General features: G+C 42.6%; 2 protein-coding genes across 2 annotated transcripts; one reads left to right on the forward strand and one right to left on the reverse strand.

Annotated features, from left to right (window-relative positions):
• The first annotated feature begins 1080 nt into the window (after window positions 1–1080).
• Window positions 1081–3445, forward strand: mlana (melan-A). Its single transcript, XM_041899588.2, has 5 exons — window positions 1081–1215; window positions 1662–1747; window positions 1945–2041; window positions 2323–2421; window positions 3306–3445. Exons 2-5 carry the CDS (start codon window positions 1686–1688, stop codon window positions 3372–3374), a joined length of 327 nt encoding a protein of 108 aa, XP_041755522.1. The 5' UTR covers window positions 1081–1215; window positions 1662–1685; the 3' UTR covers window positions 3375–3445.
• A 1586-nt stretch (window positions 3446–5031) lies between these two features.
• LOC121582883 (uncharacterized protein KIAA2026) lies at window positions 5032–16147 on the reverse strand. The gene is made up of 8 exons (XM_041899037.2): window positions 14257–16147; window positions 13804–14004; window positions 10800–12388; window positions 10551–10606; window positions 10323–10421; window positions 9950–10065; window positions 9655–9833; window positions 5032–9425 (listed from the first exon to the last, which is right to left on the reverse strand). The coding sequence occupies exons 1-8, from the start codon at window positions 14961–14963 to the stop codon at window positions 6031–6033; spliced, it is 6342 nt and encodes a 2113-aa protein (XP_041754971.1). The 5' UTR covers window positions 14964–16147; the 3' UTR covers window positions 5032–6030.
• Window positions 16148–19026: the final 2879 nt, after the last annotated feature.

The following is a 19026-nucleotide window of genomic DNA, read 5'->3' on the forward strand; positions in this document are numbered from 1 at the left end:
AGCCGACAAGCTCCAGCGTTTTTACAATACTGTATGAAACGCAATAATTTTGACATATCATATTCTGTAATTGATACTCTATGGCAAACAATTATTATTGGCTTAAAATGTTTCAACATTTCTGCTCCATGTCTGTTTTTTTCTAATATGTGTTTGTATGTTCTGTAGCAGTGCTCATTGCAGTGGTTTACTACTTTATTTGACTATTATAGATCAGTGTGGTGACTGTGAGGCAGAATATAGTCATATTGTGCACCCTACAGACCATTCCTTGATACTGCAAGATAATCTGCAGTATGCCTACTATAACTCCAAAATAGGCAACAAATGAAAAGGATGTTAGCCCTACACTATCAAGAGCATTATACTGCATTACGTTTACATTTACATTTTAGTCATTTAGCAGACGCTCTTATCCAGAGCGACTTACAGTTAGTGAGTGCATACATTATTTATTTATTTTTCATACTGGCCCCCCGTGGGAATCGAACCCACAACCCTGGCGTTGCAAACTACAATACAATAAAACATGTTATCTTATTCACAGGAATTCTAATAGGTTAGGTTAGAATGACAAAGCAATATTTTGGTATTATTTTAGTGATTCATATTTTGGTAATCAAAATGTAATTTCGTACTATGAGATGTGATTATGACCAATAAATTATAGCATTTATTTCCATAACTAAAATGTTTCATATTGGGCTGACAATGACATGTGACTTGGGTGTACAGGGAAATGTTCAATATATCGCTACATAAAGTTATTATTATGAACTGAAATGAAATAAATGTACTCAAACTGAATTATATTAAATATTTTAATCATTGATGTATTACTTCTATATAAGAATAGGAATAAGTGTTTATGAAGTTTCCCTTATTAATGTGAATAATGAAGCTTGTTGAGACTGAGCGCCATGTCAGACAGAAAGAGTCAGCAGATAAAGCTTCCATAATAGAGTCCATAATAGAAGTTGTGTTCTGGCTCCAGTACTGCAGGGGTTTCACGCTCATTAATCCAGTTCAATGGCTTTAAGTATGAGCGGTAGAACCCGTGACGGTCATGAGAATTCCTTTCCTCCCCTCACAGTTCTAACCCTTTCTCAAGTCAGAGATTTAAGCAAAGAAAAGTGAGACTGAGAGCTTTCGGGAAAAGCGCTGGGAAGCAATTTAGAAGGACCGGACCCTTCACAATCTAATTATCTACTTTAGGTAACTTTTTCTACATAAACACAGACCATTGATGGACAGGTCCATTCAGTTTTCTTTTGAACTATGAAAAAAGATTATGAAATGATTAAATTTTCAAAATGATCAATTTATTTCAATATTAATAGTAGCCTAGGCTATACAATGTTAAACAAGTTTAAGATTTTCTGTTAATTATGGTACAGGCAACATTATGCTACTGCAATGAAATAACATTATTCATAGCCCTACAGAAAATATTATAGGATATTAAATATAAATCTCTTCTGATATGTTGATATGTTGCTTTGGAATTTAGCCTAAATTCAATTTGTAGCTACGTATTTTAGGGGCAGAATTTGACATTAGCCTATATAGTTTAGCCTGTTATTGATGTTGGAATAAACGTGTAATAACGGTTTCCTACCGTTTATAACGGTAATTAAATGTAATTGCATCATGTTCCTCAGGTGTAAAAGTCTGGATGGAAAGAGATGCCTCGCGGTGACTTCAACGTTTATTTTGCAAGCAGAGGACCGCATGTCAGGGCCGAAGAGTTAGTGGATTATATTGACTCTAAAAGAAACAAACATTTCTTGAATTTATGTTTTCTGATCATTTATATTATTTGTAGAATTAAACTGGTAGTCAGAAAACTTCATTCGAATTGTTATGCTGTATTATATCTTAAAATTGATCCATTGGTGAAGAAAGTATTATTCATTATATTTTTATTTTTTTGGTGCGCCACAGGGCAGCTGGCATAGCTCTGTTGGTCGTAATTCTCGCAGCCCTTCTCATCCTTGGATGCTGGTATTTCAAGAGGAGAAGCGGGTACAAAATGATCAGGGTAAGAAAGCAATAGGTGAATGCCTCTTGGGATATACAGTATATGTATCTTTCACCTGTCCAGTTCTTTTCACAGATCTAAAGGAGATGGGCCAGTATATAAAAATTAAATAATGTATGCACTCACTAACTGTAAGTCGCTCTGGATAAGAGCGTCTGCTAAATGACGTAAATGTAATGTAAATGAATTGTGGCAATAGGTAATTGGTTGCTGTCCAACAGGGTTTATACCTTCTGTTCCCCTTACTAATGTTCCTGTTTTCTCCTGTTTTCTCCCCACAGAGCCCAAGATCAGGGTCCCAGCCAGGATTCAGTGGACAGTTCAGCGAGGGAAGGGCTGCAGCAGAAAACAAGATGGGCCTCAGTGAGCTTCGACCTGTGGTAAGAGACTCAGACTGGATGTACTGGGGGAGTCAATGGTCAGAACTCCATTTTTAAAAATAATATTTGATGTTTTATTGAATGGAGTTGTCCTCTATTTCTGTGTTTACACAGGCAGGCCAATTCAGATCTTTTTCCACAAATTGGTCATTTGACCAATCAGATCAGCTCTTTTGCCCATAATTGGGCAAAATATCAGAATTGGTCTTCCTGTGTAAACACAGCTGTAGGTTTAAATCTGTATACAAAGACAGAGAAGTGAGGAGTGAAGAGAGAGTTTCTGTTTATGCATAGTGGTGGAACCAGGATTTGATCTCATGATGCAGACATGGGCAGTTATGCGCTGGAAGGCAATAGCGTGACCAAACCCAGGCCATGATCATTCTCTTGTCATAGCATACTGCATTCATTCGACTATACACAACATCACAACCACCAAGGAAGGACCTATAGTTCAACTCTCCATTAGTTTTCCTGGAATTAAAGGGTACTTTGTGGAAGAAGGGGCATGTGAGCCGCCTGGTGCCATATGGCTGCTGGTGGTGCAGTCAGAGATTAGGTCTCCAGACGTCAGGAGGGGATTATGATCTGGAATTCATAGGGCCCCAAGGGGTGTGAGTAGGGAGGGGGGGCGCGATGCATAATTTTACTTGGAAAGGTCATATTTCAACATGAGGGCTTTTCACACTGAGCTGACCTATGCATCCATCATCGTTGCAGCAATCATTACGAAAAGGACGATGTGAAAAGAAAATATCCAAGCCAGCACAGTTTGGTTCGTGTCGGTACAATCCTGTGAAAAGGGAAATAGTATTTGAATTATCAGAGGGGTTTATCCTAGTTGTTTCCTAAATGGTGTGTGTATTTGTCTTGATGTGTTTCAGCTTCCCAATGCCCCTCCTGCCTATGAGAAGATCTCATCAGGACCCCTGCCTCCTCCCTACTCGCCATAATACAACAGTCCTCTGTGGGATAACCAAAAATATGAAACTTCATGTGTTATTTCATTAAACACATTATCAAACTCGTGAAGAACAAATATTTTGCACTCTATTCTCTATCACAAGTTGTTTATAGAAGTATTCTTCAAGCTGTAGTTTCATATGTTAATGTTCTGACCTTTTAGCTCCACAAGCGTATTTCTGAAGGCTGCACAAAGAACAAGATTTTCTTTCAATCCCTGAAAGTAAAGTATATCTAATTTAACAATATTGTACTTTGGAAACAGTTTGTTAATTTCAGTGATAACCAAGCCTCTGCCGAGTCCCCAACAATGGAAAGCGAGACTGTGATGCAACTTCCACTTTTGGATGTTAACAAGGCGACACTCCATCTTAACTCCTCCTCCACATTTACTGGATTGGTTGAACAGTGCAGAAGAGAACCTCCCTGGACAGTTTTTTATTCTTCTGGCAAAGACCAGTATGTTGGGGATCTAGTTTCAGGTGTTTATTTTACGCCTGCTACGTTAGGTTAGAGATAACCAAATGCAGTGGTGGAAAAAGTACCCAATTGTCATACTTAAGTAAAAGTAAAGATACCTTAATAGAAATTTACTCAAGTAAAAGTGAGTCACCCAGTAAAATACTACTTGAGAAAAAGTCTAAAAGTATTTGGTTTTAAATATACTTAAGTATCAAGAGTAAATGTAATTGCTAAAATATACTTAAGTATCAAAAGTAAAAGTACAAATAATTTAAAATTCCTTATATTAAGCAAACCAGACTGCACAATTTTCTTATTTTTTAAATTTACATATAGCCAGGGGCACACTCCAATACTCAGACATAATTTACAAACAAAGCATTTGTGTTTAGTGAGTCCGCCAGACCAGAGGCAGTAGAGATGACCAGGGATGTTCTCTTGATAAGTGTGTGAATTGAACCATTTTCTGTCCTGCCTAACATTCAAAATGTAACGAGTACTTTTGGGTGTCAGGGAAAATGTATGGAGTAAAATGTACATTATTTGCTTTAGGAATGTAGTGAAGTAAAAGTAGTCAAAAATAAATAGTAAAGTATAGATACCCCAAAAAACTACTTTTACTAAAGTACTTTACACCACTGACCAAATGTAAAGCGGCAATTGAGAATTCCTCTGAAGTTAAAGACAATAGCATACCGGCTTGATTGTTGGCTTATATATTTTAACATGTACTTATGAGGATTTGGAAATGATGCAGACATTTCAATAAAGAACTTTAAAAATCACAGTTGAGTTTACCAAGAGCCTTATTTACATTTACATTTTAGTCATTTAGCAGACGCTCTTATCCAGAGCGACTTACAGTTAGTGAGTGCATACATTATTATTTTTTGTTTTAAAAAAATCATACTGGCCCCCCGTGGGAATCGAACCCACAACCCTGGCGTTGCAAACGCCATGCTCTACCAACTGAGCTACATCCCTGCCGGCCATTCCCTCCCATACCCTGGACGACGCTGGGCCAATTGTGCGCCGCCCCATGGGTCTCCCGGTCGCGGCCGGCTACGACAGAGCCTGGATTCGAACCAGGATCTCTAGTGGCACAGCTAGCACTGCAATGCAGTGCCTTAGACCACTGCGCCACTCGGGAGATTATCAAATGAACACCACAAAACTCTTATGGAGGACAGTCGCACCATTTATTTCCATGCAGAAATGTCCACAGTTATCCAATGACAATGTACCCACTAAATATTTTGAGAAATCTATGGTAGGAAAAATAAATAAATGTAACTTCAAAAATGTTTTATATTGGCTTCGACAAATCATTTAGAAGTTGCACTTCAATCATGTAAAATGCAATTTTTTTCCCAAATAGTTGGTGGAAATAAAACCAATGTAATTACATTTGGACACTGACCTGCCTCTTGAGTAGGCAACACACATCTGAAGAACATACTACAATAGGTCAGAGAAAAAGTCCTAAGAGTCTGGTAGACAGAATAAAACAAGTGTTGTACCAATCTAAGGAATTACATGGATATCATTTCAGAATTATATTCAATGTCAATGAAAAGTATTACAAATCATATTAAAATCCATTTGCTCTACCCTGCAAACCTAGCAATTTACAACATATTTATTACTGGCCCTGAAAAGATTTTTTTTTAAACTGAATGTCCAAATTCACATTTAAACTTTGTAAGAAGGCAACCCCAAAATGCTGTTTGCTTCAAGAAATAGAAAACCATCACAAATACATTTCCACCTACATTTCTTGAGCAAACTGTTTGAGTCAACTATAGAGTTTATCTAGCATCGCTTAAACACACTCAGATATGCAAAGTAAAGATGCAGCTCAACCAGGCAGTTTATCAACCAACCCCCGCCTTCTACCAAAAACATTCTAGAATGTTCTAAAGCAGTCCAGAACACAAAGTTAGCTGGAATGTGTGTCTGCTTCATCACAGACACTGGTACTTGCTTTCAGTCTCAGTCTTTCATTTGATAGGTCCACTTCTGTCAGCCTGGGTAGGCATTAAGGGATTCTCAGTATTTACGCTATGCAACGGCACTCTCCCAGTAGAGTTAGGAGTAACAATCAACGCAGCCAAAGACTTGTTAGCCATCTCTGGCAGGCCTGTGTTGGTGGTAGGGCCTCTATCCATGTTTAAAACAGCACCATCAGGACTCACTAGTTGCTTGGTGGGGGGGGCTGGTTGTTTGCACTGCTGATTCAGGCACCTGTAAAGGCTGCAAAGGGGGCTTGCCCAGGCCCAGTATTTGCAGCTGCTGAGGATTGGATAAAACAGTGGGCATGCGGATAGTCTCTGCCGACATTACCGTCCTGATAGGTTGTGCTGGTGTCATGATTATAGTGCAGTTGGATGGAGGCACAGTTACCACAGGAGATGCCTGTTTGCTACTGAAGGCACTCCCGATGGGTGGTATGGTTGCCACGGGTAGAGTCTGCATCCTGGAGACAGTGCTCCCTATTGGGGGAACAGCTACCGTCGGCAGCACCTTCGTCCGGGTGGAGACTGCTCCCATAGGTTGCATGAATGACATTAGCTGCTGTGCTTTGAGTGGTGCGTTGACACCAAGTGCTGTGTGCAAAGGGAGCCGTTTTGATGGGCTTTGTGGAACTCCTGCCGTTTGAGCTGCGCTGGGACTTCCTGGCACGGAAGAGAGTGAGAAGCCGCCCATCCCTTCAGGTTGAGTTAAATGTGGAGCTGCCACCACATGAGCTAGGCCAGTGTGTATGGTGGCCGGAGCAGGGAGCCAGTGTGAAACTTGTGGAGAACTGTTGGTGGTGGTGCTGGTGGCCGATAGTGGGGCTCGAACAGCCACCATCTGGCGAGGGACGGTGAAAGAGACAGGGAGAGAGGGTCCAACTTTCGCAGTGGATGGTGCTGCCAGGGTTGGGGATCTAAGTGCTGCTTGTTGAGGCTGGTGTGTCCCTGGTGGTGTGGCCATTCTGGGGCCTTGTGCAGGTAGGGCTAGCCCAGGTAACGTTGGCCCTCGTGGGACACCGGTGGTTGGGCTCGCTCCCCTGGGACTAGGAGCTGCCACAGGCACTGCAGGGCTGGAAATGATGAGGACATGCTGGCCAGGCCCAAGGCCTTGAGGAGGAACAACAAAACGGGTGTTGTTGAGCAGAATCTGCGTGCCGCCTGCAAGCGTAGCGGTGGTGTTGATGACAATCTTTTGTTGCAAAGTGGTGGTGGTGGTGGTGCTAGAGACAGGATTGGTATTGCCAGCCGGCTGTACTGGAGAGGACTGCTGAGTGGATATAGGGGCAGTTGGAGACTGTGGAGTGCTTATCATCTGAGCATGTGTGGCGACACCGATAGAGTTCTGAGACTGAGAAACCTGGGCCGGTGATGTGAGGGGGGATGTTTTGACAGGGCTTAGCGGTGTAGTGACTGACACAGGTAGTTGTGTGTTGCTGGGGATCCAACCTCTGATTATAGAAGACCCTGGCTGCCCAGCTACCTTGCTTAGATTGGGGATCACAGAGGATGAAGGGGTGCCTTGTAGTTGAGATCCAGTCAGCAGTGTGGAGGATGGCAAATGTGCAGTGCTAGTGACAATATGAGACGATGTGGTTGCAAGAAGGCCCGACTTTGAGGCAGATACAAATGTGCTTTTTAAAGTAGATTGTGCGAGTGCACTAACTGGCCTGCAAAGGTTTGCCTGCTGTGGTAGCCTTATCTGAGAACCTGGAAGTAGATTGATACTCTGGACCTTATTCAAAGCTCTGAAGTTAGCGCTGCCAATAGCTTGACCAAGGTCGAGTCCGATCTTCATCGCTTCATTGGGTATCGACGTGGTCAGGGATTGTGTGGTGGGTCCAGACACTGATGATGCCGGTTTTGGAATACCGGTGGATGGTGATTGGCTGATAAACATCAAACTTTGCCCTGGAAGAGCAGAGGGAGCCGTGGTGGAAGTGACTTTGGTTGCAGCCACAGACGTGTTGTTCGAGGAGGGAGAGACCAGGATGAACTTAGTGAATGGGAGGGACCGCTCATCTGGACTTACCCTTTTCAGAACAGGTTTGGTGACACACTGGACCAGAGACGTCTGGGTGGCACCTGCTGGGTTACCAGGTACAGTGACGATGCTTTTAGGTAGCTGTGCGTTAACAGCAAGTGTAGATGAGACAGTGCAGCCCTGGTTTATAGCAACGGTAACAGCAGAGCTCGCCGTCTGACCTGTGGCCATTGGAATGCCAACAGTGATCGGAGACTGGCGTGTAGTTGTTGAACTTGTGACAGTTGAAGACCGTAACAGTGAAAGTCCAGATTGCGACTGGGCTACAGGTGAGCTGGTGACTACAGGGACTGTAGGGGCAGCAGGTGGAAAGGTCTTGGACACCAGGAAGGCTTTGAACTGTGGAGAGATGGTGATGACAGGGCTGGCAGGTATCGAACCATTTGTACTCTGGTCAGACGACTGCACCGTGACCACGCCAGTGTTGCCCCCCCTAGTGGTGACTAGAATGGACTGCGAGTCCCTGATGCACACGGTCTTCAGTTCTTGTTTAGGGTCCGGAGGTTTGCTTGGATCAGTAGAAGCTGCACTGGTGGGGTTGGATGGTGATCTATTTGGTATAACATTTTGGGTAGTGCTACTCGCTTTGCGACCAGGGAGTTGGACAACCTTGTAGCCTGGTGTTAGAGATGTAGTCTGCAACCTAGGAGAGACGGTAGGAGAGGGTGTTCTTCCCTTTAGCGGTGCCACTTGTTGTATAGGGATCCGGTTGTCATGACTTTGAGGCATGGTGAATCCAGAGTTTTGTGACAGTGGAGTGGACTCTTTGGAGGCTGGGACCTGGATTGTCCTTGGTTGCTGGGGCAGACTTTTATCCTCTGACTTATGAATGAGCAAGTTCGAGGGCAGGATGACCACTCGCTGCATTTTCTTATTCCCTGTTTTCTGGTCCAGAATTGGCTGTACTTCGATTTTCACAGGGCTTCCATCTTTCCTGACCACATCCATGCCCTCAGGCATCTTGTATACAACCTGTATGGGGCTCTTTGGTATGGGCGTGGTATGGACCGTATGTGAGTGTTTAGATGTTGGTGGTTGTGGTAGGTGTCGAGAGCTTTGTGGTAAAGAAGGTTGAAGTTTGGTAGCTTGCAGGGAAGAAGCACAGTCCTTGCTTTGTGCCTGACCAATTTGGCTGATAACACCTGTACCAGGCTGGTGATGAATTAAGGTCACCTTATTCCCAACACTCTTAGCCAGCAGGGTATGTAGCTGAATAGGCTTGTAGGTCCTTTGGAAACCAGCCATAGGAGTTACAACAACTGGGCTTGTCTCTCCAGCCTGCTGTGCTGCTGGATTTGCTTCCCTGGGTCGGTTTTCCATTTCTGATCCTTCAGGAGAAGTTGTCATCTCGTTACTGCCAATCCTGCCTCTCTTAATGAGGCTTGGGTCCTCGTCTATACCGCTGTGCAGGCGCTTCAAGCCCCGAGTGGAAGGTCTATTCTCATTCAAGGTCAACTTCTCTTGTCTGGTTACCACGGTGAAGCTGCCTCTCAATGCCTCTGTTCCAAGCTGCACTGAGTCCTCTGCAAAAAGATCAAATTCAATGTATTAATTCTAAATTGCCCTGATAATACTATTCAACTGATTCAAATGTTATTATGTGGTTTCAATGCATATTTATTAATTTAACTAGGTAAATTATTAAGAACGACCTAACCAAGAGGGTGCAGGTTAAACACACTTTACCTCCTTAGTATATGCTGCTCCTGTCCTTTATTATTCCATTGTACCAACAAATAAAACACAATTTACCTCCTGTCCACAGAATTCTCTGAACTGTCTGGTCCTGCTGTTGCTGTTCCTCCTCTTCAGTCAGTCTGTTGTTGTCACCTGTGCTTCTGTCCACATCCTCTGCCTTCCACTCCTCTCTGACAAAGTTTTCATAGTCAGGGTGCTTTTTGAAGTCGTCATAATCCTTTTTTAAACGTAGCCTGTGGGGACAGATGACATTATAACAGGCATTGAGGAGTCAGTGATGTGTTTTGCCGGACATGTTTTGTAAACACAGCTTTAGGATGATATAACTGCCTTCAGGCAAGCGTCTTACCGGTTTCTATGGAAAGCCTTGACCAGTTTGGGTTCCCATGGGGAGAGCTCGTTGAGCAGTCTTATGAGAGTGATGTGTAGATCTTTCACTGCTTTTCTCCTGAAATACCACCTTTCCTGTAAATCCATCAAACACATGACGTCAAGAATAAACAAAACGCAATGCTTGAAAGCATTAACCACTGTATTTCGTATTCTCCCTCGTATCCTCTATTTTGTATACTTCCATAGTAGACAAGCTATATAAATGTGTTCCCTCTATCATTAACTTTTACATTGTATCGATGTAGTCCATCCATACTGTATGTAAAAGTTGTTTCTGTTTATAATGCTTTTTGATAAGCCAAACTACCAAAAAATAAAATATGTATTACTTTATTAACAGATCTCTTTTTGGTGCTCTCCAGCTCATCAAGCTCATCCTCTGTCCTGCTGATGAGTTCCCTCAGATCCTCTAGACTGGTGCACACCAACTGGATGAAGAGAGACAGATGGGGGAAGAGCATGCATGGATTCAAATTGCATATGAATTCCTATTCCATATTTTGCCTTAAAAGAAAATATATATATATTTTTTTAAACGTTTGAACTGTGGGGCTTACCCTAAATCCAAGTTCAACTGGGAGTTGAGGTTTCTTCTTTGAAGACAGCTTTTTTCCTGTTGAGAAATATTATTTTATTGCGTAATTAAGACATTAAATCGCCCAAAACATTTGAATTAATTTAAAACAAACAGGTGGCAATTATGTGTTAGTCTCTTGACTGATTTTACATTATTTGGCCTAACAACTGCAAAAGCTTAATGTAGGAAGACAGGATTAGCATGCAAAGCAGAAAGTTATTTTACTCACCCATTTTGCGTTTTTTTCTCTTGTCCTTTTTCTTGATGGCGATAGCAGCTCTCTGGAGGGTGGATTTAGCCGACTTGGCATTGCAGAGTCGGGTCCTGTCTGGTCTGCGCTGTCCACCTGTTGCACGTAGTTCCCTCTTTTTTTTCCTTTTCTTTTTCTTGGCCCGAATCCTGTCCATCTTATCCTCTGTCAAGTTCATCTTGCGGGGGTGGCCAGCCCCTGAAGCTGAGGTTGTTGATGCCTTGTTCTTGGCACAACGGCAGCGATGATTGTCCTCTGACTTTGCCCCCGTTTTGGAGACACATCTTGGACATGGCCTCGGCTCCTCAGTGAGTTTGTCCATGTCGACTTTAAAATCAGTCTGTCTCATTAGTACAGCCACACTAGGCCTACCTGTTATCCCACCAGGGCGAGCAGGGGACTTCCCCGTATAGCTGTGTTCCCCCACACTGAGACGCGTCTCGCATGACTCTGAGGACGACCCTGAGGAGGATGAGTCCAACCCCTCTTCCTGTTTCACCTGGAGTCTATCAGGCCTATATTCCACTTCCTGTGGCTTTTTCTTCATACTCCCTCTGCCCACAAAGTCATTGATATGTGAGGAGGGAGCAGAAGAGCCAGTGTGTCTGTTCTGATTAGGCTTACAGTCCTCCTTATCAACATCCTCATCAGAAACAGAAGAGTCCTCATCCTCCTCCTCCATTCCCCATGTGTGAAATTGCCCACCCCTGCTCCCGTTCTCCCCTTTAATCCTACCACCACTCATTCTGCTAGAACTAGGTTTCTCCTCATAGTCCTCCGTCTTCATGGAAACCAGATGCTCAGAGTCCTTCTGCTCGTCTGAGTCCTCTGATATTCCCTCATCAGGCTCCACCCGCCTGACCCAGACAGCTGGAAAGGGGAAGTCAGGGGGCATGCTGGCACTCTGGCAGTAGATACGCAGGTCCGCCCCGCAGAAGTGCGGGAAGTGGATATAGGCGTTCTCATTCCCGTCGTAGCCCAGGATGGACTCACGGCACTCGTGGATGGGCTGGCCCAGCACAGCGTCCTGCACATCCTTCTGGGTCTCATACACGTTGTCACACAGGCCTTTGAGCAGCCACACACGCTGAATGAAGGGTAAGAGATGGAAGGGGTTCTCCTCCAGGGGGTTAACCTCCCCGGCCGTCCTGAAGAACTGATGGGAGAGGCCAAGCTGCTCAGCCATCCAGCCCTGGTCCTCCGCCGTACCCATAGCATAGTACCAGCCCTGCACCCTCTGACGCAGCTCGGACTCCCAGCGGCGGTATGTGAGGGCTGGGCGGCGGTGGAGCGTCCCCCTCCTCTGGGGCTGGCAGAGAAGTGAACTCATGATCTTGGAGAGGAAGACGCTGCAGCGAGGCATGAGAAGACACCGCTCCAGCTCAAAGAACACTATCTCCGGGAGGTTGAGAGCTGCCTGGGCCAGGCAGAGGAAGTGGCCGATGGCAGGGAGTTCCCACATCGTTTTCACTGGATTCTGGGCCGCCTGGGAGAGAAGACTGTGCTCCCACTCTTCCACTTCCTTGGCTGAGGTTTCCTCCGCCTCCTTCTTCTCCAGCTCCCGCTGCCTAAAATCAGAAATGAAGGATGAGTTTCTGAAGCAGATATGGGTCGTTCCATTTGATTTCAATCACTTTCTGACTGCACCACTTTTTATTTGAACAAAAATGTTTTGGTATTCAGGTCCAAAACAGGTGCTCAAAGTTGACCCATTTTGCATACCCCACCCTACCATGAAACATCTATGTCTTCATCACTGGAAAAAATAAAAGGTTGAGTTTGATATCATTTAAAAGCTTACAAACTACTGTATAATTTATTGAAAAAACATATTTTTTTAATAAAAATGTAATTCCCCCCATAAATTATCTAAAAACGTGTAAACTCTTTTGTTAAAATGTTTGCATATGTTGTAGCTTAGACCCTATTTTACATCATTTGAAGTGTTGTGCCCGCCATCAGTTGCGACACAGCATGCTCTTGAATACAGGGTGGGTGTCTGATAAATGTACTAAAATGGGAATACAATTGAAATGTCAACTTTCAAATTGTACAACAAAGATGGTTGGAGGTCCACACATCAGAGAATGTTGACTTGAATAACAATAGTTGTTTTAAATTATACTGTCAATTCCATAGGAAAACAATTGAAATCATAGAAACATAGATATTTGTAAGTCGCTCTGGATAAGAGCGTCTGCTAAATGATGTAAATGTAAATAATAAAATGGATATTCCCATTTAAATTGACATTTGGACGGTGGGTGGACCGGCGGCCATCTTTGTGGTAGTAATTGGACTTAAAATGTTTAATTCAATTTAAATGTCAATTATGTACTAGCTAAATTGCAGTGGTCTGAAGGAATATGTCCATTCTATTTATATGCTTGAAATGACACCCACCCCCTGCATTCAACAGTATGCTGTGTCTCAAAATAGGGTGTAAACTACAACATGCGAAAATTTAAAAAATAATCTGGCATCCCTGTTTGTAAGCTTTTAAATGATACCAAACTCAACCGTTTATATTTTCCAGTGATGAATACATGGATGTCTCAATGGTAGGGTACACAAAATGGATCAACTTTGAGCACCTCAATCTCCTAAATGTTTTGGCATTCAGGTCCAAAAAATGTATTTACGACCACTTCCATCATGGGCACATATGTATGGAAGTTTCTTTCAAATCAAAAGGAGTGTGGTCAAAAAGTTATTGAAATAAATTAGAACAACGACTAAACACTGAGTCTAACCATCACAGCCACATCTTTGATATAGTCATACACAGAATTACAATTAAATATTATAAAATGTTTTTGTAATCCTGTATGTATAGTGTCACGGTTCTGTGGATTAATTAGTCTATGGAATTTGTTTGTTTTTATTCTGACCATGGAGGGAATCGGGACATAGAAAACCCAACATCTGCCTGGCCAGGCCTTAGCCTCAGGCACTGGAGCATTACATTTCATCCATAGCTTACCTCTTCTCTTCCTTGGCTCTCTGCTGCTCCTCCAGCCTGAGTGCCTGGATCATGATGGACTCATTTCCCCCCACTGTTATAGTTGCCAGGCTGCGAGGCACGGACCTCCGTCTAGTAGAGGTGCCCACAGGCCCCCTCTCATCCTCGGTCCCCAAACGACCCTTGGAGGTCACCGCCAGAGTGGTCTTCTCTCGCAGTGTCCTGGTTGGGAAGGTTGATACAGAGAGAGCATCATAGGGTTAGGGCTTCAGTAGTTTCATGGGTCATGGATCAAACAAACACTACTGATGTCAAAGGTTAAGTTATGTAATAAAAAAAAAGTGTTCTCTTTAGTTAATACTACAGCAGACAATCTATATAATTGAATGTGTGTTAAGTGTGAATGAATGTAGCCTATGTACAATATGTAGGCTTTGTAATGAATGCATGTATGCAAGGCTTGCACTTTCTTACCTTGACAGCAGTGTCAACTTCTGCTCAAGCATCATTTCCAATTTCTGTGCCTGTTTAGAAATCCAGTGGTCGACCCCATGGTGCCTGTAGCAGTTCTCTAGCATCAGCCTGAAGTCTGCCACAAACTCTGTGATGGTTTCATACTCCCGGCTAACAAACTTCTCCTCCATCCTTCTGAAACACATGGACTGCTTAAGGTGACCCTCTGCCCTGTCAGTGTGGTCCTTGAGGCCGATTGGGTGCAAGAATGGAGTCAAGAATGGAGTCGTAATGCCTTTGTGCTTTTCCAGGAGAAACCCGTGAAATATCCTATAGGCCTGCTGTAACTCATAGCTAAGGTCTTCTTCAACTGTAACTGTGGTAGGTTTGTCGACCGCAGGTAATGACAGATCATTTGAGATTTCATGTCTTAGTGCAAAATCATTGGTAGAACTACCGTGGGAAAGAACATGAACATTCTCCAGGGAGGTTCCGTTGCTGAGTCCTTCAGTGACTAGGCTGCTGCATTGAGTGCTGTGCCATTTTGAGTCTGATGATGATACAAGGTGAACCTTCTGCTGCTGAGATCCTGAACCCTGTTCATTCTGACAGTCTCGGTTGAGAAAAAAAAAAAGACTGTTGTGGCTGTCACTTTTGTCTGACATGTCTTCTGACATGTCGTTTTGTGGGACCTTGGATGGGTTGCAGGTTTCAATTTGCACTTTCATGTGTCTGGCAGCCCTGTATTTCAGTAGGATATAGCTAGCTAACCTACTAGCCAGCTGACAAAAAATGTCCCACTTTTATTGGGTAACCTTGCTAGCTAGCTGACCGCAGCAGTAACATAACGTTAGTAGATTACACTTTGTTGCAATCTTTGAAAAACAGCTCGCATCAACAACTATCTCCTGTCAATTACAGTAGGGTCACATATATAACTTGGCGAACTAGTCCTTCCTTGTTTGACTCTTGAAAACATTCACCGGCACGTGCAATAGAGTTGACGACACAGTGTCAGTGGTAACTAACGCTGCCAGTAAGCTAGCTAACTCATGCCTTAGCTAGTGCTAGCTAGCTACTTATTTGGTTAACGGGACATTCTGAGAAATATGTTATAATGTTAACGTTAGTTCGTTTTGTGGGGTTTATTTAGCTAGCCGATCCACCACAAACTATCTAGCAAACGATTAACAGTAGCCAAGTTCACTGGCTAACCGGTGAGGCTGATAGCAAGCAAGCAGTTAACAAGATAGCAAATGTTGAACTTCACTTTGTTTAGCTAACGTTAACTAGCTACTGGTCTTCCTTTTCTTAGTTTGATACGTTTTCTGATAGGACCGGTAGTCTACAGATTGGAGAAATATAACTTAACTTACAAGGCCATTGGCTACCTCAACAATCTGCGATTTCAGTTCGCCTCCGATACAAGCTACTACAGTAGCCAACTTGTTAGCTAGCTGTTGGCTGTCTCCGCTCTATCCGAGCTCATTGTTTCCAGTCAGAGGCCTGCGTCTGTACTGTCCGCTGCAGCGTTAGCAGGGAAAATACTGTGATTTACAGGAAAGTTAGGCAACACAGCAATGAATCCTTGCTATGATGAGCCAACGAAACAAGTTTAGCTAGAAAGATAACTGAGAAGATGCATCAATTCAGCAAGATAAAGCTTGCTAGGTAGCTAGTAGCTAGCCAACGTTAGTGGGTTAGCTAACGATTCATGTAAGTTAACTTGAACATTTGTAAGTTAATGACAAAGTAGCTCCATAAATCTAGCGATTTTGCTAACTCGGTCAACTAAACGGTCTACAAAGTTACGTAGCCAGCGATTAAATTACACGAGTCGAGATGCTATGCTAGCAAAATATTCCCCGAACGTTGTTTCTTCGCAACCTCCTCTGTGCGTGCACCCTGACGTAGTCGCGTGTCACATATTTTATTTGTGTTTCATAACATAGAGATTACTTTTATTTGCATCGGGCAACATAAGTACGTTATCAATGTTAATGTATAACGAATTGTTCAAACAAAATGATGAATTGTGTGCAGTCTACCCACATTATGACATTGTTCCATGAGAGATGATGAACCTCCTTCAGTAATTCGGCTCACTACAATTCTCACCTGTCCTGTTACAATTGGTTTCTGACTTTTTTAAGCAACTATAGGCTACAGAGGAAAAGCATGTCCGATGTCAGTTTTTCCATGGGCAATTCACGTGAGGCTGATGGCAAATTGACCAGTAATTTAGAAGATTCCGCCTATCAGTGGGGTCAGTCGAGTTTAATCAGTTCATAGCGGTTGACATCTGCACCATGGGGTCTCATTAACCAAAAGTGGGTGTGCACAAAAAAAAATACAAAACTTTGCGTGCGCCAGTTTTCCTGCAAAGGTTGGTATTTATCAAATCAAACCAAGTTTTATTTATAGAGCACATTTGAGACATGGAATTCAACACAATGTGCTTTATAGGAAAAAACAAATAACAAACAATGAAAATAAAAGCTGAAATATTTACTACACACCAAACATAAGATAAAAAACAAAAGAATGACACAAACTGAACAACTAAAAAACACCCTAAGGAAAAGCAAAGCAAATTTTTTTTTGTAATATGTCCACAGTTTCGACCCCCCTCAGGTACTCTGGCAGGCTATTCTAGAGGCTGGGGGCATAATAACTAAAGGCTGCCTCTCCATTCCTCTTGGTCCTAGGCTTTGGGATAGTTAAAAGGCCAGTGCCAGTGGATCTGAGGGACCTACTGGGTACATAACTTAAAAGCATGTCTGACATGTATTGGGGTGCACAAGTGTGGATTGATTTAAAAACCAATAGAAGAATCTTAAAATGTATTCTAAAACTCGCAGCCAGTGCAGAGACCTTAAAGCCGGTGTAATGTGTGCTCTCCGTCTGGTCTTGGTCAGTACCCGTGCTGCAGCATTCTGTATGTTTTGCAGTTGACCAATGGCTTTCTTGGGTAGACCAGACAGGAGAGCATTACAGTAGTCAAGCCTGCTTGTAATAAAAGCATGGATGAGTCTCTCTGTATCAGCCTGAGAGAGAAACGGCCGCACCTTGGCAATGTTCCTCAGGTGGTAAAAAGCAATTTTGGTGACATTCCTAATGTGTGATTCGAAATTTAGTTCAGAATCTAAAATAACACCTAGGTTTTTTTTACCTGGTGTTTTATCTTTATTGCCTGTGAATTAAAATGTGCGGCAAGATTCTCTCTCTGTGCTTTGGCTCCAACAATAAGTACCTCAGTCTTGTCTTCATTTAGCTGGAGGAAGTTGTGAGCCATCCAAGTATTTAAATCACGAATACAGTCTAATAATTTATTTGTGGAGGTAAAATCCTCTGGGGACACAGAAATGTAAAGTTGTGTATCGTCTGCGTAGCAGTGAAAATCAATGCTGTGCTTTCTGATAATGCTGCTTAGGGGTAACATATATAAACTGAACAGTACCGGACCCAAAATCGAACCTTGTGGAACTCCATATGTGATATGTATTTTCTCTGAGTTATGTTCACCAAGGGTGACAAAAAACTCTCAACTGGTTAAATAGGTCCTAAACCAATTTAGAACTGGACAAGAGAGGCCAACCCACCTCTCCAGTCTGTCCAGAAGGACATCATGGTCAATAGTGTCGAATGCAGCACTTCAATCTAAGAGTAAAAGGACAGAGAGCAGTTTGGCATCTGTGTTGGCCCTAAGATAATTTACCACTTTAACTAAGGCTGTCTCTGTGATGTGGTGGACATGAAAACCAGATTGGAATTGTTAAAAAAAAACAGTTGCCACTTAAAAAATCATTTAGCTGTTTGAACACCAATTTCTCTAGAATTTTGCTGAAGAATGGAAGGTTGGAGATTGGCCGAAAATTGCTAAAAACTGAATAATCTAGATTACTTTTCTTCAGAAGGGGTTTCACCATATCAGTTTTTAGTGCAGTGGGGAAAGTGGGAGGGATTAACAATAGCTTGCACTTCTTCAGATATGCAATTAAAACTGTTTTGAAGAAGGTGGTGGGGAAAGTATCGAGAAGGCAGGTAGAAGGCTTAAATTGTGATATCACTTTCCTGAGCACGCCTGTGTCAGCCAGGGAAAAATAAATCCATAGTGCCTTTGTATGGTAGACTACGGCACATATCATCAAACTTCTAATCAGGTCTTGCTTGACTGATACCCAGCCTAATGTTGGTTATCTTATCTCTGAAATATGCCGCAAACTCATAACATTTAGATGTGACGGAAAGTTCACAGGTTTGCTGGGGTAGGATTTATCAGGCCATCAATTCTCGAATTATTCTGATTAATAGTGATCAAGTTAGAAAAATTAGTCCGTCTGGCATTTCTAACTGCCTTGTTATATATGCCAAGTTGCTATCTCAGAATATCATAATGGACCTGCAACTTTGACTTCTCCATTTATCACTTTTTAACTGACTGGAAAGTGTGCATATTTCCACGCAAATCTCAGACCATGTGTACGCACAACTTCTAGTGGTTGATCAACTGTATTGCAAGCAAATCTTTTAATTTAGTAGGAAATGGAGATGTTTGATGCACGGGAATTATAATAATGGTATGCTGATAAAAACATTAAAACGTAGGTCTAATGATAAAACAGATGCATTTGCCATTGGTAAGAAGATCGCATAGCACCATGTCGCCTAATTTATTTATTTTACTTTTATTATATAAGCCTAAATCATAATCATATTGCATGGCATGTCTCTCCTTTTCTGACATGACTGGTTTATTCCCGCTACACAACAAATATTAGGCTACCATTT

Source organism: Coregonus clupeaformis, chromosome 15, assembly GCF_020615455.1.
Source record: "Coregonus clupeaformis isolate EN_2021a chromosome 15, ASM2061545v1, whole genome shotgun sequence".
In the NCBI taxonomy this organism is placed as follows: domain Eukaryota; kingdom Metazoa; phylum Chordata; class Actinopteri; order Salmoniformes; family Salmonidae; genus Coregonus; species Coregonus clupeaformis.

Excerpts from the sequence above, each read along its gene's own strand:
- LOC121582883 (XM_041899037.2), bottom strand. The coding sequence starts at position 14,963 with ATGAAAGTGCAAATTGAAACCTGCAACCCATCCAAGGTCCCACAAAAC. Across the intron at positions 12,389-13,803 it reads AGAGCCAAGGAAGAGAAGAG|GCAGCGGGAGCTGGAGAAGA; the intron begins GTAAGCTATGGA and ends TTCTGATTTTAG. Across the intron at positions 10,066-10,322 it reads AAAAGAGATCTGTTAATAAA|GAAAGGTGGTATTTCAGGAG; the intron begins GTAATACATATT and ends ATGGATTTACAG.
- mlana (XM_041899588.2), top strand. The coding sequence starts at position 1,686 with ATGCCTCGCGGTGACTTCAACGTTTATTTTGCAAGCAGAGGACCGCAT. Across the intron at positions 2,042-2,322 it reads GCGGGTACAAAATGATCAGG|AGCCCAAGATCAGGGTCCCA; the intron begins GTAAGAAAGCAA and ends TTCTCCCCACAG. Across the intron at positions 2,422-3,305 it reads TCAGTGAGCTTCGACCTGTG|CTTCCCAATGCCCCTCCTGC; the intron begins GTAAGAGACTCA and ends GATGTGTTTCAG.